Source organism: Zonotrichia leucophrys, unplaced genomic scaffold (assembly GCF_028769735.1).
Source record: "Zonotrichia leucophrys gambelii isolate GWCS_2022_RI unplaced genomic scaffold, RI_Zleu_2.0 Scaffold_749_24222, whole genome shotgun sequence".
NCBI classification, from domain to species: domain Eukaryota; kingdom Metazoa; phylum Chordata; class Aves; order Passeriformes; family Passerellidae; genus Zonotrichia; species Zonotrichia leucophrys.
Genome location: NW_026992954.1, coordinates 1 through 24222, shown reverse-complemented (window position 1 = coordinate 24222; position 24222 = coordinate 1). Strand labels below are relative to the sequence as shown.

The following is a 24222-nucleotide window of genomic DNA, read 5'->3' as shown; positions in this document are numbered from 1 at the left end:
GGGGACGTTGGGGACACTGGGGGCATTTGGGACATTGGGGGGATTGGGGACATTTGGGACAGTGGGGACAGCAGGGACATGAGGGGATGTTGGGGACGTTGGAGGCATTGGGGACACGAGGGGACATGGGGGACTATGGGGGGATTGGGGACATTTGGGACATTGGGGGTGTTGGGGACATTGGGGACGCTGGGATATTTGGGATATTGGGGACACGAGGGGACATTGGGGGCATTCAGGGCATTGGGGACACTTGGGAATGTTGGGGACATTGGGGACACTGGGAACACGGGACAGTGGGGACATTGGGGACATCGGGGATATTGGGGACACTGGGGACACGTGGGGATGTTTCGGATACAGGAGATACTGGGGACATTGGGGACATTGGGGACATTGGGGACATTGAGGGTGTCCCTGTCCCTGTGGTGGCCCTGTGGTGACATTGTGGTGTCTCTGTCCCCACGGTGTCCCCATGGTGACATCCTGGTGGCCCTGTCCCCACGGTGTCCCCTCGCTGTCACAGCCTTCACAGCCCGTCACCCGTCGCAGCTGCTCCGCTCCTGTTACATGTTCCTGTTCCAGCTGCCCTGGCTGCCCGAGCTGCTGCTGTCCCTGGCCGACTTCCAGGTCAGACTGTCCCCTCTGTCACCTCCCTGTTCCCTCTGAGCCCTCTGTCCCCTCATTGTCCCCTCCCTATCCCCTCCATCCCCTCTGTGTCCCCTCTGTCCCCTCTCTGTCCCTCCATCCCTTCCTTGTCCCCTCTGAGCCCTCTGTCCCCTCATTGTCCCCTCCCTGTCCCCTCTGTCACCTCCCTGTCACCTCCCTGTCCCCTCTGTCACCTCCCTGTCCCCTCTCTGTCCCCTCCCTGTCATCCCTATCCCCTCCATCCCCTCTGTCCCCTCCGTGTCCCCTTTCCCTCTGTCCCCTCCATTTTCACTCTGTCCCCTCCCTGTCCCCTCTCTGTCACCTCCCTGTCCCCTCCATCCCTTCCCTGTCACCTCCCTGTCCCCTCCCTGTCCCCTCCATCCCTTCCCTGTCACCTCCCTGTCCCCACTGTCCCCTCTCTGTCTCCTCTGTCCCTTCTGTCCCCTCTGTTTCCATTCTGTCCCCTCCCTGTCCCCATCTCCCACCCCAAGGAGCTTCTCAAGAAGTCCCCAAAGGGGAAATGTCCAACCCCAAAACTGTGTCCCCCCCTTTGTCCCCAATTTCAGGGGTGGTGGCACCACCCAGACCTCGTGTCCCCTTCTTTGTCCCCAATTTCGGGGGTTTGGTGTCATCCCAGACCTCACCTCCTCCGCTTTGTCATCATTTCCTCCATTTTGTCCCAAGTTTTTGGGGTCCCAGCACTTCCCAGCCCAAATTTCCCCCATTTTATCCCAATTTTTGGAGGTTGATGTCATCCAGACCTCATGTCCTCCATTTTGTCATCGTTTCCCCCATTTTGTCCCCAAATTTCCGGTTCCTGGAACACCCCAAACTCCATTTTCCCCATTTTGTCCCCGATTTCAAGGGGTTGATGTCATCCATACCTTGTGTCCTCCATTTTGTCATCATTTCCCCCATTTTGTCCCCAATTTTTGGGGTCCTGGCACCCCCAAGCCCCATTTTTTCCCTCCAATTTTGGTGTCCCCCAGCCCTGATTTCCCCCATTTTCCCCCCAAATTTCGGTGTCCCCAATTCTTGGTGTCCCCCCTCAGTGTCCCCTAATTTTTGGTGTCTCCTGGCCGTAATTTCCCCCATTTTGTCCCCAATTTTCAGTGTCCCCCCAGCCCTGATTTCCCCATTTTGTCCCCAATTTTGGATGTCCCCAAGCCCAAATTTCCCCCATTTTGTCCCCAATTTTTGGTGTCCCTCAGCCCTGATTTCCCCCCATTTTTCAGTGTCCCCCCAGCCCTGATTTCCCCATTTTGTCCCCAATTTTGGGTGTCCCCCAGGCCAAATTTCCTCCATTTTGTCCCCAACTTCTGGCACTTGATGTCACCCAGACCTCACCTCCTCCATTTTGTCATAATTTTCCCCATTTTCCCCCCAAATTTCGGTGCCCCCCCCAGCCCTGATTTCCCCATTTTCCCCCCAATTTTCGGTGCCCCCCCAGCCCTGATTTCCCCATTTTCCCCCCAAATTTCGGTGCCCCCCCAGCCCTGATTTCCCCATTTTCCCCCCAAATTTCGGTGCCCCCCCCAGCACCAATTTCCCCATTTTCCCCCCAAATTTCGGTGTCCCCCCCAGCACTGATTTCCCCATTTTCCCCCCAGCTTCGGTGCCCCCCCCAGCCCTGATTTCCCCACTTTCCCCCCAAATTTCGGTGCCCCCCCAGCCCTGATTTCCCCATTTTCTCCCCAAATTTCGGTGTCTGCCCCCAGCCCTGATTTCCCCATTTTCCCCCCCAAATTTTGGTGTCCCCCCCCAGCCCTGATTTCCCCATTTTCCCCCCCAATTTCGGTGCCCCCCCCAGCCCTGATTTCCCCATTTTCCCCCAATTTCGATGCCCCCCCCGCCCTGATTTCCCCATTTTACCCCCAAATTTCGGTGTCCCCCCCCAGCCCTGATTTCCCCATTTTCCCCCCAAATTTCGGTGTCCGCCCCCAGCCCTGAGTTTCCCCCCAAATTTCGGTGCCCCCCCCCAGCCCTGATTTCCCCATTTTCCCCCCAAATTTCAGTGCCCCCCCCAGCCCTGATTTCCCCATTTTCCCCCCAAATTTCGGTGCCCCCCCAGCTGGTGCGGTGGTTCATGACCAGCGCCCTGACCGGCATCCAGGACCCGGCGCGGCGCCTCTCGGAGCAGGAGCTCGACGCCTTCCTGTTCGGCCTCTCCCAGCCCGGGGGGCTCAGCCCCCCCATCCACTACTACCGAAACCTCTTCGGGTGCGTGGGACCACCCTGGGGGACCCCAACTGGGTGGTGGGACCCCATTGGGATGATCCCAGTTGGGTGGTGGGACCACGTTGGGTGATCCCAGTTGGGTGGTGGGACCACCTTGGGTGCTGGGACCCCATTGGGTGACCCCAGTTGGGTGGTGGGACCACCCTGGGGAACCCCAGTTGGGTGGTGGGACCCCATTGGGTGACCCCAGTTGGGTGGTGGGACCCCATTGGGTGACCCCAGTTGGGTGGTGGGACCCCATTGGGTGCTCCCAGTTGGGTGGTGGGACCCCATTGGGTGACTCCAGTTGGGTTCAATTGGGATGGGTGACCCCAGTTGGGTTTGGGTGGTCCCAGTTGGGTTTGGGTGGTCCCAGTTGGGTTTGGGATGTTCCCAGTTGGGTGGTGGGACCTTATTGGGTGACCCCAGTTGGGTTTGGGTTCCTCCAGTTGGGTTTGGGTGGCCCCAGTTGGGTGCTGGTGGTGCTGGGACCCCATTGGGTTCTTCCAGTTGGGTCTGGGATGTTCCCACTTGGGTTTGGCTGGTTCCAGTTGGGTTTGGGATGATCCCAGTTGGGTGCTGGTGGTGGTGGGACCCCATTGGGTGACCCCAGTTGGGTTTGGAATGATCTCAGTTGGGTGGTGGGACTCCATTGGGTGGTCCCAGTTGGGTTTGGGTGGTCCCACTTGGGTGGTGGGACCCCATTGGGTGACCCCACTTGGGTGGTGGACCCTGTTGCATTACCCCAGTTAGGCTGGGGATGTTTCCAGTTGGGTTCTCTTGGGTGGTCCCCATGTCCCCCAGGTGTCCCCATGTGTCTGCCACCTGTACCCATGTCCCCAAGCTGTCCCCAGGTGTCCCTTACCTGTCCCTCACCTGTCCCCATATCCTCAAGGTGTCGTCCCCCGGTGTCCCTTACCTGTCCCCAGGTGTCCCTGTCCCAAAGGTGTCCCTCACCTGTCCCTCACCTGTCCCCATATCCCCAAGGTGTCGTCCCCCGGTGTCCCTTACCTGTCCCCAGGTGTCCCTGCCTCTGTTCCCAAGGTGTCCCCAGCTGTCCCTTACCTGTCCCTCACTTGTCTCCAGGTGTACCTGACCTGTCTTCATGTCCCCCCAGGTGTCCTCAGGTGTCCCCAAGGTGTCCCTCACCCGTCCCCAGGTGTCCCTGATCTGTCCTCAGCTGTCCCTGACCCTGTCCCCATGTCCCCAAGCTGTCCCCAGGTGCCCCTTACCTGTCCCCAGGTGCCCCTTATCTGTCCCCAGGTCCCCCCAGCTGTCCCCAAGTGTCCCTTACCTGTCCTCAAGGTGTCCCCAAGTGTCCCTCACCTGTCTCCAGGTGTCCCTGATCTGTCCCCATGTCCCCAAGCTGTCCCCAGGTACCCCTCATCTGTCCCCATGTCCCCCCAGCTGTCCCCAGGTGTGCCTCACCTGTCTCCAGATGTCCCCAGGTGTCCCTCAGGTGTCCCCATGTCCCCAAGGTGTCCCTAAAGTGTCCCCAAGGTGTCCCTTATCTATCCCCCAGGTGTCCCCAAGGTGTCCCTCAGGTGTCCCCATGTCCCCAAGATGTCCCTAAAGTGTCCCCAAGGTGTCCCTGATCTATCCCCCAGGTGTCCCCAAGGTGTCCCTCACCTGTCCCTCACTGTCCCCTCCCCCTTTCCAGGGCCACGCCCATCCCCCGGGAGCCGCCCCCTCCCCCCACGCTGCTGCTCTGGGGCTCCCGCGACGCCTTCCTGGACCCGCGCCTTGGCCCCGCCCACCTGCGCTGGCTCCGCCCCTCTGCCCGCCTCCGCCTCCTGCCCGGCGCCTCCCATTGGCTGCCCGAGGAGACGCCCCACTCCCTGGCCAAGCTGATTGGGGAGTTCCTGGGGGGAGGGGCCGAGGAGGGGTCGTAGCCACGCCCAGGATCGGGGGGGGGCAGGGGGGCGGAGCTGAGAGGGGGTGGGGGATGGGCGGGGCTTGGGGGAGGGGTCCCAACATCTGGATGGGGGTGGGTGGGACCTCAACATCTGGATGGGGGATCCCCGATGTTGGGAGGATCCTGGTGGGACCCCAACATCTGGAATGAGGACATCAACATCTGGATGAGGACCCCATGCTCAAGGGTGGGGACTCCAACATCTGGATGAGGACCCCAACATCTGGGTGGGACCCCCAAGGTGGCGGGGGGACCCCCACATCTGGATGAGGCCTGTTGACATCTGGATGAGGACCCCAACATCTGGACGAGGACCCCCCAAGGTGTGGGGGGGTCTCAACATCTGGATGGGACCATTGACGTTTGGGTGGAGAGCCAACATCTGCATTTGGGACCTTCAAATCTGGGAGGAGACTCCAACATCTGGACCGGGACCCTCCAAGGTCGGCGCTGGTGCTCTCAACATCTGGAATGGGGACCCTTGGAGGGTGATGGGATCCTCAGCATCTGGAAGAGACCCCAACATCTGGATGAGGATCCCAACGCCTGGGTGGGACCCCCAAAGGCGGGGAACCCAACATCTGGAATGAGGACCTCAACATCTGGACAGGGACAGCAACTCCAGGGTCGGGGGGATCCCAACATCTGGAATGGGGACCCTTGGAGGGTGATGGGACCCCCCCTCAACATCTGGATGAGGACCCCAACATCTGGACAAAGCCTTGCTCAGCAGGGGGAGGGGGTACAGCCCCCCCCCCCACCCCAAACATTTGGATTGTGACTCTGTCTGTTCTCCCCCTCCCCCCCCCAAAACATCTGGCGGGGCTGACCTCAAATAAAATCGGGGGGACACCAAAACAAGGGGGGGAGGGGCTTTTGTGGGGGGTGGGGGAGGGGCCAGAGGAATTTTGGGGTGGGAATTTTGGGATGGGGGGGCGGAAATTTTGGGGTTCAGGGGGGGGGGGATGGGCGGGGAACTGGGGTGGGAATTTGGAATGGGAATTTGGGGTGGGGGATGGGAATTTGGGGTGCTGGGGGGGGATGGGTGGAAATTTTGGGGTCCGGGTGGGGGATGGGTCGGAATTTTGGGGGTTGGGATTTTTGGGGTGAGAATTTGGGGTTCGGGGGTGGAAATTTTGGGGCCCGGGTGGGGGGATGGGATTGAAATTTTGGGGTGGGGGGCGCGGAGAATTTTCGGGGTGCTGGGGGTGGGGGATGGGATGAGAATTTGGGGTTTAGGGCGGGGGGGGGAGGTGCGTGGGAAATTTGGGAGGTGGGAATTTTGGGGGTGGGGGGGATGGGTGGGAATTTTGGGGGTGGGAATTTTTTGGGGGCGCTGAATGGGAATTTGGGGGTTCGGGGGGTGGGGGATGGGTGGGAATTTGGGGGTTCCGGGGGGGGGGGGGATGGGATGAGAATTTGGGGTTTAGGGCGGGGGGGGAGGTGCGTGGGAAATTTGGGGGGTGGGAATTTGGGGGTGGGGGGATGGGTGGGAATTTTTTGGGGCGCTGAATGGGAATTTGGGGGTTCGGGGGGTGGGGGATGGGTGAGAATTTGGGGTTTAGGGCGGTGGGGGGGAGGTGGTGGGAAATTTGGGAGGTGGGAATTTTGGGGTGGGGGGGATGGGTGGGAATTTTGGGGGTGGGGGGATGGGTGGGAATTTTTTAGGGGCGCTGAATGGGAATTTGGGGGTTCCGGGGTGGGGGATGGGTGGGAATTTGGGGGTTCCGGTGTGGGGGATGGGTGAGAATTTGGGGTTTTGGGGGGGGGAGGGGCGTGGGAAATTTGGGAGGTGGAATTTGGGGTGGGGGGGGATGGGTGAGAATTTTGTGTGTGTGGGGGGAGGGGCGCGGTGATTTCGGGTCCCCTCCCCCCCCCCGCTCCGTTTAAGCCTCTTAAGGGGCCCCGGCGGCCGCGGATTAACGGGGGGGGGGGGGGAGGGGGGAACCCCGCGCTGCCCCTCCCCCACCCCGGCCCCGCCCCTCCCCCACTCCCCGTTCAACCGGACGGACCGGACGGACCGGGGGGGGGGAGGGGGAGGGGCAGGGAGGGAGTGAGCCCCTCCCCCACCCAGCACACCCCGCGGGGGGGGGGGGGGGGGGCAGAGGCACAGAAATGTCCCCAAAGTGTCCCCAAATCCACAAAGTGTCCCCAAAATCCCCTCCAGGTCCTTTCCTGTGTCCCCAAAGTGTCCCCAAATCCACAAAGTGTCACCAAATCACCGATGGTGTCCCCAAAATCCCCTCCAGGTCCTTTCCTGTGTCCCCAAAGTGTCCCCATCATGTCCCCAAATCAACAAAGTGTCACCAAATCCCCGAGGTGCCACTTTGGTGTCCCCAAATCCCCTCCAGGTCCTTTCCTGTGTCCCCAAAGTGTCCCCAAATCCACAAAGTGTCAGCAAATCACCGATGGTGTCCCCAAATCCCCTCCAGGTCTTTTCCTGTGTCCCCATCATGTCCCCAAAGCCACACAAGTGTCCCCAAAGTGTCCCCAAATCCACAAAGTGTCCCCAAATCCCCGATGGTGTCCCCAAAATCCCCTCCAGGTCCTTTCCTGTGTCCCCTCTGTGTCCCCTCCATGTCCCCAAAGCCACGGAAGTGTCCCCAAAGTGTCCCCATCATGTCCCCAAAGCCACACAAGTATCCCCAAAGTGTCCCCAAATCCACAAAGTGTCCCCAAAATCCCCGAGGTGCCACTTTGGTGTCCCCAAATCCCCTCCAGGTCCTTTCCTGTGTCCCCAAAGTGTCCCCAAATCCACAAAGTGTCACCAAATCCCCGATGGTGTCCCCAAAATCCCCTCCAGGTCCTTTCCTGTGTCCCCAAAGTGTCCCCAAATCCACAAAGTGTCCCCAAATCACCGATGGTGTCCCCAAAATCCCCTCCAGGTCTTTTCCTGTGTCCCCATCATGTCCCCAAAGCCACAGAAGTGGCCCCAAAGTGTCCCCATCATGTCCCCAAAGTGTCCCCAAATCAACAAAGTGTCCCCAAATCCCGGAGGTGCCACTTTGGTGTCCCCAAATCCCCTCCAGGTCCTTTCCTGTGTCCCCATCGTGTCCCCAAAATGTCCCCAAAGTGTCCCCAAATCCCAAAGTGTCCCCAAATCAGCGATGGTGTCCCCAAATCCCCTCCAGGTCCTTTCCTGTGTCCCCAAAGTGTCCCCAAAGCCCGCGGTGCCACCCTCAGTGTCACTTTGGTGTCCCCCCCAAAGCCCAAAGTGTCCCCAAATCCCCTTTTATGTCCCCTCCGTTTCCCTTTGGTGTCTCCAAGTCCCCTCCAGGTCCTTTCCTGTGTCCCCATCATGTCCCCAAAGTGTCCCCAAAATCCCCGAGGTGCCACTTTGGTGTCCCCAAATCCCCTCCAGGTCCTTTCCTGTGTCCCCAAAGTGTCCCCAAATCCCAAAGTGTCCCCAAAGCCCCGCGGTGCCACCCTCAGTGTCACTTTGGTGTCCCCCCCAAAGCCCCAAAGTGTCCCCAAATCCCCGCCCTCGGTGTCCCCAAATCCCCTTTGTGTCCCCTCCATTTCCCTTTGGTGTCCCCAAAATCCCCTCCAGGTCCTTTCCTGTGTCCCCAAAGTGTCACCAAATCCACAAAGTGTCACCAAATCACCGATGACGTTCCCCAAAATCCCCTCCAGGTCCTTTCCTGTGTCCCCTCTGTGTCCCCATCATGTCCCCAAAGTGTCCCCAAATCCACAAAGTGTCACCAAATCCCCGCGGTGCCACTTTGGTGTCCCCAAATCCCCTCCAGGTCCTTTCCTGTGTCCCCAAAGTGTCCCCAAAGTGTCCCCAAAGCCCGCGGTGCCACCCTCAGTGTCACTTTGGTGTCCCCCCAAAGTGTCCCCAAATCCCCGAGGTGCCACTTTGGTGTCCCCAAACCCCTCCAGGTCTCTTCTTGTGTCCCCTCCGTGTCCCCAAATCCCCTCCGTGCCCCTTTTGTGTCCCCAAGTCCCTTCCTGTGTCCCCTCCATGTCACCATCGTGTCCTTTTTGTGTCCCCAAACCTCTCCAGGTCCTTTCCTGTGTCCCCAAATCCCCTTTGTGTCCCCTCCGTTTCCCTTTGGTGTCCCCAGGTCCCCTCCAGGTCCTTTCCTGTGTCCCCTCTGTGTCCCCATCATGTCCCCAGGTATCACTCTCGTGTCCCCATGTCCTCCTCTGTGTCCCTGTCAATTGTCACCATGTCCCCACCATGTCCCTTCCCTGTCCCCATCCCTGTCACTGTCATGTCCCTGTGTCCCCTCAGTGTCCCCTCTGTGTCCCCATCCGTGTCCCCGTGTCCCTTCCCTGTCCCCATCCCTCCTGTTGCTGTCCCCATCCCTGTCCCCTCAGTGTCCCCATGTCCCTCCCCATGTCCCCTGTGTGTCCCTTGTCCCCATCCCTGTCCCTGTCCCCTCAGTGTCCCCCCCCATGTCCTGTGTCTGTCCCTGTCCCCTCAGTGTCCCCCCCATGTCCTGAGTCTGTCCCCATTCCTGTCCCCATCCCTGTCCCCGCTGTCCCCATGTCCCGTGTCTGTCCCTGTCCCTGCCATGTCCCCGTGTCTGTCCCCATCCCTGTCCCCTCAGTGTCCCCATCCCTGTCCCCGCTGTCCCCATGTCCCGTGTCTGTCCCCATCCCTGTCCCTGCCGTGTCACCTCAATGTCCCCATCCCTGTCCCTCTCTCTGTCCCCTCCCTGTCCCCTCCCTGTCCCCTCAGTGTCCTCATCCCTGTCCCCATCCCTGTCCCCTCCCTGTCCCTCTCTCTGTCCCCTCAGTGTCCTCGTCCCTGTCCCTGCCGTGTCCCCTCCCTGTCCCCATCCCTGTCCCCATCCCTGTCCCTCTCTCTGTCCCCTCCCTGTCCCCTCAGTGTCCCCATCGCTGTCCCCTCCCTGTCCCCCCCCCCCGTGTCCCGTGTCCCGTGTCTGTCCCCGTTGCCATGGCCACGGCGGGAAAATAGGACACGGGGAGGGGCCGGGGGACACCGGACACGGGGACATGGGGACACCGACAGGGACACCGATATGGACACAGGGACATGGGGACACCGGACACGGGGACAGGGACATGGGGACACGGGACACAAACAGGGACATGGGGACACTGACAGGGACAGGGACACGGGGACATTGACAGGGACACGGGGACACTGACAGGGACATCGGACACGGGGACATGGGGACACCGATATGGACACAGGGACATGGGGACACCGGACACGGGGACAGGGACATGGGGACACTGACAGGGACACCGATATGGACACAGGGACATGGGGACACCGGACACAGGGACATGGGGACACGGGACACAAACAGAGACATGGGGACACTGACAGGGACAGGGACATGGGGACACTGACAGGGACACCGATATGGACACAGGGACATGGGGACACTGACAGGGACACGGGGAGGGGCTGGGGGACACCGGACACGGGGACAGGGACATGGGGACAGGGACAGGGACAGGGGGACATGGGGACACTGACAGGGATACGGGGAGGGGCCGGGGGACACCGGACACGGGGACACCGACAGGGACACGGGGACAGGGACATGGGGACAGGGACAGTGGACATAGGGACAGGGTCATGGGGACACCAACAGGGACACCAGACACAGGGACAGTGACAGGGACACAGGAGGACAACGGACATGGACATGGGGACACAGCCACAGTGACAGACACACAGACACGGGGACAGTGGACATGGGGACAGTGACAGGGACAGGGACACGGGGAGGTGGGGACACACAGACACCAACGGGGACACCGGACATGGGGACAGTGACAGGGACACGGACATGGGGACAATGAAATGGACATGGGGACACAGACATGGACAGGGGGACATGGGGACACCGGACACAGGGACACTGACACAGACACGGGCAAAGGGACATGGACACAGGGACACGGACATGGGGACACCTGACATGGACAAAGGGACACGGACATGGACAGGGGGACACCGGACATGGACAGGGGGACACCGGACACAGGGACATGGGGACACAGACATGGGGACACCGGACATGGACAGGGGGACACCGGACACGGACAGGAGGACACCGGACACGGACACAGGGACAGCAAGACACTGGCACAGACATGGGGACACCGGACACAGGGACATGGGGACACTGACACAGACACGGGCAAAGGGACATGGACAGGGGGACATGGGGACATAGACATGGACATGGGGACACCAACACAGACATGGGGACACCGGACATGGACAGGGGGACACTAGCACGGACATGGGGACGCCGGACACAGGGACATGGGGACACAGACATGGGGACACCAACACAGACAGGAGGACACGGACATGGACAGGGGGACACTAGCACAGACATGGGGACACCGGACACGGACACAGGGACAGCAAGACACTGGCACAGACGTGGGGACACAGGACACGGGGACAATGAAATGGCCATGGGGACATCAGACATGGACAGGGGGACAGGGGGACACTGGCACAGACATGGGGACACCGGACACAGGGACATGGGGACACGGACACAGACACAGGCAAAGGGACATGGACACGGGGACATAGACATGGACAGGGGGACACGGACATGGGGACACCGGACACGGACAGGAGGACACGGACATGGACAGGAGGACACCGGACATGGACAGGGGGACGCCGGACACAGGGACATGGGGACACAGACATGGGGACACCGGACACGGACATGGGGACACCGGACATGGACATGGGGACACTGGACACGGACACAGGGACAGCAAGACACTGGCACAGACGTGGGGACACAGGACACGGGGACAATGAAATGGCCATGGGGACATCAGACGTGGACAGGGGGACAGGAGACACGGACATGGGGACACTGACACAGACACAGGCAAAGGGACATGGACACGGGGACATAGACATGGACACGGGGACACGGACATGGGGACACCAACACAGACATGGGGACACCGGACATGGACAAAGGGACACCGGACATGGACAGGGGGACACAGACATGGACACGGGGACACCAACACAGACATGGGGACACTGGACATGGACATGGGGACACCGGACACGGACAGGAGGACACCGGACATGGACACAGGGACAGCAAGACACTGGCACAGACGTGGGGACACAGGACACGGGGACAATGAAATGGCCATGGGGACATCAGACGTGGACAGAAGGACAGGAGACACGGACATGGGGACAGGGGACACTGACACGGACATGGGGACAACGGACACAGACAGGGGCACATCAGACATGGACATGGGGACATGAACACAGACATGGGGACACCAGACGGGGGGACACCGGGCACGGACATGGGGACACTGAAATGGACAGGGGGACACCGGACAGGGGGACACGGACAGGGGGACATGAGGACACCGGCACAGATATGGGGACATCGGGACACTGAAATGGACAGAGGGACACCGGACATGGGGACATGGTGGGGGACACCGGCACAGACATGGGGACAATGAAATGGACACGGGGACATCGGGACACTGAAATGGACAAAGGGACACCGGACACGGACATGGGGACAAGGGGACACCGGCACAGACATGGGGACAATGAAATGGACACGGGGACACGGACACGGACAGGGGGACATTGACACGGACAGGAGGACACCGAACACGGACATGGGGACAAGGGGACACCGGCACAGACATGGGGACACAGGACACGGACAGAGGGACACCGAACACGGACATGGGGACACCAAACACGGACAAGGGGACACTGAAATGGACACGGGGACACGAGGGGGACATGGGGGGGACACAGGACACGGACAGGAGGACACCGGACATGGACAAAGGGACAGAGGACACAGACATGGGGACACCAACATGGGAACATGGGGAGACACCGGCACAGACATGGGACAAAGGGACACCGGACACAGACATGGGGACATTTACACGGACATGGGGACATGGGGGGGACACCGGACACGGACAGGGGGACACCGGCACAGACATGGGGACACAGACAGGGACAAAGGGACAGTGACACGGACAAAAGGACACGAAGGGGACATGGGGGGGACATCGGACACGGACAGGGGGACACCGGCACAGACATGGGGACACAGGACACAGACATGGGGACACTGACACGGACATGGGGACAATGAAATGGACACGGGGACACCGGACACAGACAAAGGGACACGAGGGAGACACAGGACACGGACACACGGACAGGGGGACACCGGACACGGACAAAGGGACACGGACACACGGACAGGGGACCCGGGGACATTCCCAGTATTCCCAGTTTCCCCTCCCAGCCCCGCCCCTTTTCCCCCGCGCGCGCCAGGGAAAAGGAGGCGTGGCCTCCATCCCCTCTCCTCGATCACGTGACCGCAGGTGCGCCCCGCCCCTTCCCACCCCACCCCCCACCCCACCCCTCCCCGCACCTGGCGCGAGCGCCGCGCCCGCCCGAACCCGTCCGGAACCGCCCGAACCCCCTCGGACCCACCCGAAATCCCCCCCGGAACCCACCCGAACCCTTTCCGAACCCACCCGAAGCCTTTCCGAGCCTCTCCGAGCCCACCCGAAGGGGCCGAACCCCCCCGAAGCTCTTCTGAGAAGGCCGAACCCACCCGAAGCCTTTCCGAGCCCACCCGAAGCCGCCGAACCCAACCGAAGCCTCTCCGAGCCTGTTCGAGCCCACACGAAGCGGTCGAACCCACACGAAGCCTTTCCGAGCCTGCCCGTAGCCGCCGAACCCAACCGAAGCCTTTTCGAAGGGGCCGAATCCACCCGAAGCCTTCCCGAGCCCACCCGAAGGGGCCGAACCCACCCGAGTCCACCCGAGCCCACCCGAAGCCGCCGAACCCTTCCGAAGCCTCCCCGAAGCCGCCGAACCCACCCGAACCCTCTCCGAGGCTTTCCGAGCCCACCCGAAGCAGCCGAACCCACCCGAAGCCTTTCTGAGGCCGCCGAGTCCACCCGAACCCACCCGAAGCTGCCGAACCCACCCGAAGCCTTTCCGAGCCTCTCCGAGCCCCCCCCGAAGCGCAGCCGAGCCCCCCCGAAGCCGCTCCGAGCGCAGCCGAAGCCTCCCCGAGCGCACCCGAAGGCGGCGCCGGTGGCCGCGGCGGCCCCGGTGGCCCCGGCGGCGGCGGGCCCGGGATGGTGGCGGCTCCTCCGGCCGCCGCCGCCGCCATGCGCCGCGGGTTCCTGGTGCCCGAGATCCGCCCGCTCGACCAGTACGACGGGAACCGGGCCCGCAGCGCCGCCAGCCTGGCCTGGGCCATCGCCACCGGCTACGGCGGCGCCGGTAGGAGCGGGCGGGGAGCGGCGGGAGGGAGGCGGGGATGGCGGGGAGGGGGATGGGGAGGGGGGATGCGGTGGTAGCGGAGGGGGTCTCGGTACCGGATCTGGCACTGAGGAGGGGTCCCGGTACCGAGTCTGTGACTGGGGAGGGGTCCCGGTGTTACCGGAGGGGTCTCGGTATTGAATAGGGAGGGGGAGTGGTACGTAAACCGGTACTGGGGAAGGGTCCCGGTGGTACCGGAGAGGGTCTTGGTACCGGATCTGGCACTGAGGAGGGGTTCCGGTGATACCGGAGGGGGTCCCGGTATCGAATAGGGGTCTCTGATACCGAGACCGATACTAGAGAGGGGTCCCGGTGGTAGCGGAGGGGGTCTCGGAACCGAATTCGGGATTGGGGAGGGGTCTCGGTGTTTGCGGAGGAGGTGCCGGTGGTACCCGAGGGGGTCTCGGTAGCGAATCTGGGACTGCGGAGGGGTCCCGGTGTTACCGGAGAGGGTCCCGGTATCGAATAGGGGTCTCTGATACCGAGACCAGGACTGGGGAGGGGTCTCGGTGTTACCGGAGAAGGTCTCGGTAGCGAGTGCAGGACTGGGGAGGGGTCCCGGTGGTACCGGAGGGGTCTCGGTAGCGAATCTGGGACTGGGGAGGGGTCCCGGTACCGAATGGGGGTCTCTGATTACCGAGACCGGTACTGGGGAGGGGTCCCGGTGGTACCGGATGGGAGGTTCTGGTACTGGGGAGGGGTCTCGGTACTGAATGGGGGATTCCGGTACTGGGGAGGGGTCCCGGTACGGAGGAGATGCCGTTTAAAGGGGGGGTGGGCGATGCTCTGTACCGAGGGGAGATCCCGGTCCCGGAGGGGCTCCCGGTACTGGGGAGGGGTCTCGGTGTTACCCGAGGGGTCTCGGTACCGAATGGGAGGTTCCGGTATCGGGGAGGGGTCCTGGTGCTGGGGAGGGGTCCCGGTGGTACCGAATGGGGGGTCCCGGTATTGGGGAGGGGTCCCGGTGGTCCCGGTTAAAGGGGGAGGGGGCGGGGCCGATGCCGCTCCCGCCATTACGGGGGGGGGGCTTTAATTTGGGGAGGGGTCCCGGTGATTACTTTTTAGGGGGGGGGTCCCCAATCCCGGGATTCCCCCGCCCCCCCCTCGAGCCCTTTTGTTGCGGTCTATGGGGGGGGGGTGTTCGCTGTTACGTAGCGCTGTGACGTCACAGGGTGGGGACCCCCCCCCCTCCAGCACCGCAGGGGGCGGGGCGTAAAGGGAGGGGGGGGGATGGAGGGGTCGCCCCCCCCGGGGGGGGGGGGTTGGGGATCCCCAGTGGGACCCCCCCCAAAAAAAGGGATCCCCCAGGTGAGTTTTGGGGATCCCCATCCCAGGTGAATTTTGGGACCCCCCCAGGTGATTTAGGACCCCCCTGAGACCCCCCCCCTCCTAAAAGAGGAACCCCCCAGGTGTTTTGGGGACCCCCGCAGGTGATTTAGGACCCCCCTGAGACCCCCCCCTCCCAAAAGAGGAACCCCCAGGTGTTTTGGGGACCCCTCCCCAGGATTTTTTTGGGACCCCCCCCCAGGTGATTTAGGACCCCCCCCGCTGTGACCCCCCCCGGTGTATTTTGGACTCCCCCAGGTGTTTTTTGGGACCCCCCCTAGGTGATTTAGGATCTCCCCCAGGTGTCCCCCCCCAACTATTTTAGGGACCCCCCCCCCCACTATTTTTTAGGACCCTCCCCAGGTGTTTTTGGACCCCCCCTCCCAGTTGAATTTTGGACTCCTCCAGGTGTATTTTGGGATGGGACCCCTCCAGGTGATTTAGGAACCCCTCCAGGTGAATTTTGGACTCCCCCAGGTATTTTTGGGCTCCCCCAGGTGATTTAGGACCCTCCCCAGGTGTATTTTGGGGACCACCCCAGGTATTTTTAGCTCCCTCCCTCCCCCAGATGTTTTTGGAGACCCCCCCAGGTGATTTAGGAACCCCCCAGGTGAATTTTGGGACCTTCCAGGTGATTTAGGAACCCCCAAGGTGAATTTTGGGATCTTCCAGGTGATTTAGGAGCCCCCCAGGTGAATTTTGGGACCTTCCAGGTGTTTTTGACCCCCCCCCAGGTGAATTTTGGATCCTCCCAGGGGTCAAAGTCCCCTCCCCTCCCCCCACAATCGCCCTTTGGCCAGGAGGAGGCGTGGCCACGAGGGGGCGTGGCCACGAGGGGGCGTGGTTAGATAGGCAGGAAGTGATTGACAGCTGGGGGCGGGGCCAGGTGAGGCTCCCATGGGTGCCCCAGGGGTCACGTGACCGTCCCCAGGTGTCCCCTGTGGGTGTGGCCCCTCCCCCACCTGTGGGTGTGGCCCCGCCCCTCCCCCACCCCTGGAATTCACCCCTCCCCCACCCGTGGGGCCCTGGGATGGGAATTTGGGGGGGGGGAGGGATCAGGAGGGTCCTTGAGGGTGATTTTGGGGTCTCCATGAAGAATTTTGGGTTCTTGACCAATTTTGGGGTCTCCATGACCAAATTTGGGGTCTCCACTATGAATTTTGGGGTCTCCTGGGTGAATTTTTGGTTCTTGACTAATTTTGGGATCTCCAGGTGCAATTTTGGGGTCTCCATGACCAAATTTGGGTTCTTGACCAATTTTGGCGTCTCCAGGTTCTATTTTGGGCCCTCCAGGGTAAATTTTGGGGTCTCCATGACCAATTTTGGGGTCTCTGTGGTCTTTGAGGGTCTCCATGGTAATTTTTGGGGTCTTCATGGTGTAGGGGATGTCTGTGATCATTTTGGGGTCTCCATGGCCGATTTTGGGGTCTCCATGGTCATTTCTGGGGTCTCCAGGACCGTTGTGGTCCTTGGTGGTCTCAGTGGTCGTTGCTGGGGTCTCCTTGGGGTCTTGTTGGGGTTCATGGTGTCTCCACGGGGGGTCAGTGTCCGTGTGTCCGTGGTCAGTCCATGGTGGGTCAGTGTCCGTGTGTCCATGTCCATGATGGAGCAGTGTCCATCTGTCCATGGTGGGTCCATGATGTGTCCATGGTGGGTCAGTGTCCATGGTGTGTCCATCGGTCAGTGTCCATCTGTCCATGGTCAGTCCATGGTGTCTCCATGGTGGGTCAGTGTGCATGGTGTGTCCATCGGTCAGTGTCCATTTGTCCATGGTGTGTCCATGTGGGTCAGTGGTGGGTCAGTGTCCATGTGTCAATGTCCATGGTGTGTCCATGATTTGTCCATGGTGGATCCATGATGGGTCGGTGTCCATCTGTCCATGGTCAGTCCATGGTGGGTCAGTGTCCATCTGTCCGTGGTGTGCCCATGGTGTGTCCATGGTGGGTCAGTGTCCGTGGTGGGTCAGTGTCCGTCTGTCCATGGGCAGTCCATGGTGGGTCCATGGTGGGTCAGTGTCCGTGTGTCAATGTCCATGGTGTGTCCATGGTGGGTCCATGGTGGGTCAGTGTCCATGGTGTGTCCATCGGTCAGTGTCCATCTGTCCATGGTGGGTCCATGGTGGGTCTTATGATGGGTCGGGGGTAGGTCAGTGATGGGTCCATGGTCAGTCCATGGTCCATCCATGGTGGGTCCATGGTGGGTCAGTGACAGGTCCATGATTGATCAGTGGTGAGTCCACACTGGATCAGTGTCCGTGTGTCCATGGTGTGTCCATGGTCAGTCCATGGTGTGTCCATGGTGGGTCCATGGTCAGTCCATGGTGGGTCCATAGTGGGTCCATGGTGGGTCCATAGAGGGTCCATGGTGGGTCCATGGTGGGTCCATGGTGGGTCCATGGTGGGTCCATGGTCAGTCCATGGTGTGTCCATGGTGGGTCCATGGTGGGTCCATGGTCAGTCCATGGTGTGTCAGTGGTGGGTCAGTGTCCGTGTGTCCATGATGGGTCCATGGTCAGTCCATGGTGGGTCCATGGTGGGTCATTGGTGGGTCCGTGGTGGGTCCATCATGGGTCAGTGTCCATGGGTCTGTAATGGGTCAGTGGTCAGTCCATGGTGTGTCAGTGGTGGGTCAGTGTCCGTGTGTCCATGGTGGGTCCACGGTCAGTCCATGGTGGGTCCATGGTGGGTCATTGGTAGGTCCGTGGTGGGTCCACCATGGGTCAGTGTCAATGGGTCTGTAATGGGTCAGTGGTCAGTCCATGGTGGGTCAATGTCTGTGTGTCCATGGTGGGGCAGTGTCCGTGCGTCCATGGTCAGTCTATGGTTGGTTCGTGGTGTGTCCATGGGGTGTCCATGATGGGTCAGTGTCCATCTGTCCATGGGGTGTCCATGGTGGGTCAGTGGTGGGTCCATGATGGGTCAGCGTCCATCTGTCCATGGTGTGTCCATGGTGGGTCAGTGTCCGTGTGTCCATGACAGGTCCATGGTGGGTCCATCATGGGTTGGTGTCCATGGGTCTGTAATGGGTCAGTGGTCAGTCCATGGTGTGTCAGTGTCCGTGTGTCTATGGCTGGTCCATGGTGGGTCACTGTCCATCAGTCAGTGTCCATCTGTCCATGGTGGGTCCATGGTGTGTCCATGGTGGGTCAGTGTCCGTGTGTCCATGATCTGTCCATGGTCTGTCCATGGCGGGTCCATGGAGGGTCAGTGTCCATGGGTCAGTGTCCATCTGTCCGTGGTGTGTCCCTGGTGGGTCAGTGTCCATCAGTCAGTGTCCATCTGTCCATGGTGTGTCCATGGTGGGTCAGTGTCCATCAGTCAGTGTCCATCTGTCCGTGGTGTGTCCATGGTGGGTCAGTGTCCGTGTGTCCATGATCTGTCCATGGTCTGTCCGTGGTGTGTCCCTGGTGGGTCAGTGTCCATCAGTCAGTGTCCATCTGTCCGTGGTGTGTCCCTGGTGGGTCAGTGTCCATCAGTCAGTGTCCATCTGTCCATGATGGGCCCCAGATGACCTTTGACCACAACAATCCCAATTTTAACCCTTTCTACCCCATTTTTTCACCCAAATTTTTCATTTTTTCACTCAAATTTCCCATTTTTTCACCCGATTTTCCCAATTTCTCCCCTTTTTTCTCCCCAGCCAACGTCCCCGAGGAGCTCCGTGACCCTTTCTACACCGACCCTGTGTCCCACAATCCATTTTTAACCCATTCTGTCCCAATTTTAACCCTTTCTTTCCCGTCTTTAACCCTTTCCTTCCCATGTTAATCCATTTTAACCCTTTTCCCCTCCAATTTTAACCCTTTCTACCCCATTTTTTCACCCAAATTTTTCATTTTTTCACTCAAATTTCCCATTTTTTCACCCGATTTTCCCAATTTCTCCCTTTTTTTCTCCCCAGCCAACGTCCCCGAGGAGCTCCGTGACCCTTTCTACACCGACCAGTACGCGCAGGAGCACCTGAAGCCGCCGGTGGAGCGCCTCCTGCTGGCCAGCGACATTTACTGCAGGGCCTGGAGCCACGCCCTGGCCCCGCCCCCCGGCCAGGCCACGCCCCCCGCCTCGGCCACGCCCCCTCCGCAGGACCTGGGGGCGCTGCTGGCGCTGCTGGCGGGGAGGGGGCTCCCCCCAAATGTGCAGGGGGTCCCCGTAAAGGCGCAGGATCTGCAGCAGAAACCGATACGGATGGTACTGGGATGGACTGGGTTATACTGGGATGGACTGGGAGGGGTTTGGGTTATACTGGGAGGGGTCTGGGGGGGGTTACTGGTGTTACTGGGAGCACTGGGAGGGGAGGGGGCTCCCCCCGAGTGTGCAGGGGGTCCCCGTAAAGGCGCAGGATCTGCAGCAGAAACCGATACGGATGGTACTGGGAGGGACTGGGTTATACTGGGAGGGACTGGGAGGGGTTTGGGTTATACTGGGATAGACTGAGTTATACTGGGATGGACTGGGATGGACTGGGTTATACTGGGATGGACTGGGAGGGGTTTGGGTTATACTGGGATGGACTGGGAGGGGTCTGGGGGGGGTTACTGGTGTTACTGGGAGCACTGGGAGGGGAGGGGGCTCCCCCCGAATGTGCAGGGGGTCCCCGTAAAGGCGCAGGATCTGCAGCAGAAACCGATACGGATGGTACTGGGATGGACTGGGTTATACTGGGATGGACTGGGAGGGGTTTGGGTTATACTGGGATGGACTGGGTTATACTGGGATGGACTGGGAGGGGTTTGGGTTATACTGGGAGGGACTGGGAGGGGTTTGGGTTATACTGGGATGGACTGGGAGGGGTCTGGGAGGGGGTACTGGTGTTACTGGTGTCACTGGGAGGGGATACTGGTGTTACTGGGAGCACTGGGAGGATACTGGGGTCTCACTGGGAGGCTACTGGGAGCTTACTGGGAGCACTGGGAGGTTACTGGGAGCACTGGGATGTTACTGGGAGGTTACTGGGAGGTTACTGGGAGCACTGGGATGTTACTGGGAGGTTACTGGGAGCACTGGGAGGTTACTGGGAGCACTGGGATATCACTGGTTTCTTACTGGGAGCACTGGGATTGTACTGGGATCTTACTGGGAGCACTGGGATCTCACTATTTTCTTACTGGGATCTTACTGGGAGCACTGGGATGTTACTGGGAGGTTACTGGGAGCACTGGGAGGATACTGGGAGCACTGGGTATCACTGGTTTCTTACTGGGAGCTTACTGGGAGCACTGGGAGGTTACTGGGAGCACTGGGACGATACTGGGAGCACTGGGATATCACTGGTTTCTTACTGGGAGCTTACTGGGAGCACTGGGATGTTACTGGGAGGTTACTGGGAGCACTGGGAGGATACTGGGAGCACTGGGGTATCACTGGTTTCTTACTGGGATCTTACTGGGAGCACTGGGATTGTGCTGGGATCTTACTGGGAGCACTGGGATATCACTGGTTTCTTACTGGGATCTTACTGGGAGCACTGGGATTGTACTGGGATCTTACTGGAAGCACTGGGAGCACTGGGATATCACTGGTTTCTTACTGGGAGCTTACTGGGAGCACTGGGATGTTACTGGGAGGTTACTGGAAGCACTGGGATATCACTGGTTTCTTACTGGGATCTTACTGGGAGCACTGGGATTGAACTGGGATCTTACTGGGAGCACTGGGATGTTACTGGGATGTTACTGGAAGCACTGGGATATCACTGGTTTCTTACTGGGAGCTTACTGGGAGCCTCCTGTACCCTCCCCCCATTAATCTCATTAAGGCTCAGCTGCTTTAATTGGCTTTAATTGGCTTTAATTAATTGGCTCAACCAATCCCATTAACCCTCCCCGCCCTGAGGCCACGCCCCTTTTCACTGGCCGCGTCCCCTCCCGCTTGGCCACGCCCCCTCCCGCTTGGCCACGCCCACCCCGGGGAGTGCTGGAAGGGCGAGGGAGAAACCGGGAGCCCCAAAATGACCAAAAATGACCCAAAATCCCCTCAAAATGCCCCCAAAATGATCCAAACCTCCCCAAATGGCCTCAAATCTCTCCCCAAAGCCCCCAAATCTCTCCAAAATACCCCCAATTACTACAGGACTCCCAAATTTTCCTGCTGGGACCCACAAACCCCCAAAATTCTCCTTCCAGGTCACCCAAACTCCAAATTTTGCCCCAAATGTCCCCCTCTAGGACCCCAAAACCCCAATTTTTCCCCCAAATTTCCACCTTCAAGACTCCAAAAACCCCCAAATTTTTCTCCCAAATCCCCAAATTTCCACCTCCAGGACCCCAAATCCCAAAATTTTCCCAAAAATTTGCCCTCAAGACCTCAAAATCCCCAAAGTTTTCCCTCCACAACCCCAAATTTCCCCCCACATTTGCCCCCCAAGGCCCTCAAACCCCAAATTTTCCTCCCAAGACCCCAAAACCCCTGAACTTTCCCAAAATCCCCAAATTTTCCCCCAATTTCCCCTCAGGGCGCGCACCTGGCTCTGATCAATTCCCTCATGGCCACCTTCATCACCGAGGCCCCAAAACCCCAAATTTTTACCCCAAATTCTCAAATTTTTCCCAAATTTTTTCCCCCAAACCTCCAAATTTCCCCCCCAAGACTCCAAAAACCCCAAATTTTTTCAAAATCCCCAAATTTTCCCCCACTTTCCCCTCAGGGTGCGCACCTGGCTCTGATCGATTCCCTCATGGCCGCCTTCATCACCGAGGCCCCAAAACCCCAAATTTTACCCCAAATTCTCAAATTTTTCCCAAATTTTTCCCCCAAACCCAAATTTCAACCCCCAAGACTCCAAAAACCCCAAATTTTTCAAAATCCCCAAATTTTCCCCACTTTCCCTCAGGGTGCGCACCTGGCTTGATCGATTCCCTCATGGCCGCCTTCGTCACCGAGGCCCAAAACCCAAGTTTTTACCCCAAGTTCTCAAATTTTTCCCAATTTTTTCCCCAAACCTCCAAATTTCTTCCCCAAGACTCCAAAAACCCCAATTTTTTCAAAATCCCCAAATTTTCCCCCACTTTCCACTCAGGGTGCGCACCTGGCTCTGATCGATTACCTCATGGCCGCCTTCATCACCGAGGCCCCAAAACCCCAAATTCTCAAATTTTTCTCAAATTTTTTCCCCCAAACCTCCAAATTTCTTCCCCCAAGACTCCAAAAACCCCACATTTTTTCAAAATCCCCAAATTTTCCCCCACTTTCCCCTCAGAGTGCGCACCTGGCTCTGATCGATTCCCTCATGGCCGCCTTCATCACCGAGGCCCCGAAACCCCAAAATCCCAAATTTTTCCCCTAAATTTCCTCCTCCAAGTCCAAAAAAAACCCCAAATTTTCCTCCCAAGACCTCAAAACCCCCAAATTTTTTCAAAATCCCCAAATTTCCCCCAATTTCCCCTCAGGGCGCGCACCTGGCTCTGATCGATTCCTCATGGCCGCCTTCATCACCGAGGGCCCAAAACCCCAAATTTTTACCCAAATTCTCAAATTTTTCCCCCCAAGACTCCAAAAACCCAAATTTTTTCAAAATCCCCAAATTTTCCCCCACTTTCCCCTCAGAGTGCGCACCTGGCTCTGATCGATTCCCTCATGGCCGCCTTCATCACCGAGGCCCCAAAACCCCAAATTTTTACCCCAAATTCTCAAATTTTTCCCCCTAAACTTCCAAATTTCCCCCCCAAGACTCCAATAACCTCAAATTTTCCCAAAATCCCCAAATTTTCCCCCAATTTCCCCTCAGGGTGCGCACCTGGCTCTGATCGATTCCCTCATGGCCGCCTTCGTCACCGAGGCCACCCGAAATTTGGGGACCCCCCCTGGAGCCCCCCCGGGACCTCAATCCTGGGAACCCAAAATTTTGGCTTGGTTGGAGACGGTGAGTTTGGGTTTTGGGGGTTTTGGGGGGTTTTTTGGGGTGAAAAAGTGAAAAAATTGGAATTTTTGGGTCTTTTTTAGGTGAATCGGAAGCTGCAGGAAAGCAGTGAAAAGGAGGGCGGGGGGACGGCCCCAAATTTGGGGGTCCCCGAGAGCTCCACGGCACCCCCGGCGTGCGGCCACAAGGTAAAAAAATTATTAAAAAATAAAAAAAACCCCCAATTTTAAAATCACAAAAAATTTTTAAAAGTCCGCCAAAAATCACAAAAAAATTCATTAAAAAATCACCCAAAAATCCCCACCATAAAAACCCAAAAAACCCCCAAAATTGCAAAAAATCCCCCCAAAAAATCCTCCAAAAATCCTCCAATAAATCACAAAAAAAATCACAAAAGTGCCCCAAAAATCACCGAAAAATCCCCATAAAAATACCAAAAAATAGCACAAAAATCCACAAAAAATCACCAAAAATTTACAAAAAAATCCAAAAAAATCTCCAAAATTCCCTCAAAACTCCTCTTTTTCCCTCTTTCTCTGTGTGCTGGGTGCTGGGACTGTCTCGGTGCCATTTGGGGACCCCTCCCCAAACGGGACCCCCCCCTTTGCTGACCCCCCCCTCTTTTTCTAAATCCTAAAACGTACAAAACAAATCCCCCCAGAAAAGTCTTTAAAAAATCTCTAATAAAATCCTAATAATTACTGAAAAAAACACCTAAAAATCCCCAAAATTCACCAAAAATTCCTAAAAAAAATCTCAAAACCCCCCCATAATTATTCAAAATTATCGCAAAAAATCACCAAAAAATCCTAAAAAATACCTCAAAAATCTCAAAAAAAATCTCAAAAAATTACCGAAAAATCTTAAAAAAATCACCAAAAATTCACTAAAAATCTCCCAAAAAATCTCTAAAAATTCTGAAAAAGCCCCACCAAAAATCCTAAAAAAA

At 58.6% G+C, this 24222-nt stretch overlaps 2 protein-coding genes across 2 annotated transcripts; both read left to right on the top strand.

Annotated features, from left to right (window-relative positions):
* Window positions 1-502: 502 nt before the first annotated feature.
* On the top strand, window positions 503-4757 carry LOC135441957 (epoxide hydrolase 3-like). Its single transcript, XM_064701506.1, has 3 exons — window positions 503-630; window positions 2720-2868; window positions 4526-4757. Exons 1-3 carry the CDS (start codon window positions 571-573, stop codon window positions 4755-4757), a joined length of 441 nt encoding a protein of 146 aa, XP_064557576.1. The 5' UTR covers window positions 503-570.
* A 9144-nt stretch (window positions 4758-13901) lies between these two features.
* On the top strand, window positions 13902-23461 carry LOC135441959 (calmodulin-regulated spectrin-associated protein 3-like; the record flags this gene model as incomplete). The annotated part of the gene is made up of 4 exons (XM_064701507.1): window positions 13902-14054; window positions 19320-19606; window positions 23142-23276; window positions 23357-23461. Coding segments are annotated over exons 1-4 (675 nt in total), but the record flags the coding sequence as incomplete, so codon positions are not given.
* Between the last annotated feature and the right edge of the window lie 761 nt (window positions 23462-24222).

Excerpts from the sequence above, each read along its gene's own strand:
- LOC135441957 (XM_064701506.1), top strand. The coding sequence starts at position 571 with ATGTTCCTGTTCCAGCTGCCCTGGCTGCCCGAGCTGCTGCTGTCCCTG. Across the intron at positions 631-2,719 it reads TGTCCCTGGCCGACTTCCAG|CTGGTGCGGTGGTTCATGAC; the intron begins GTCAGACTGTCC and ends GTGCCCCCCCAG. Across the intron at positions 2,869-4,525 it reads TACTACCGAAACCTCTTCGG|GGCCACGCCCATCCCCCGGG; the intron begins GTGCGTGGGACC and ends CCCCCTTTCCAG.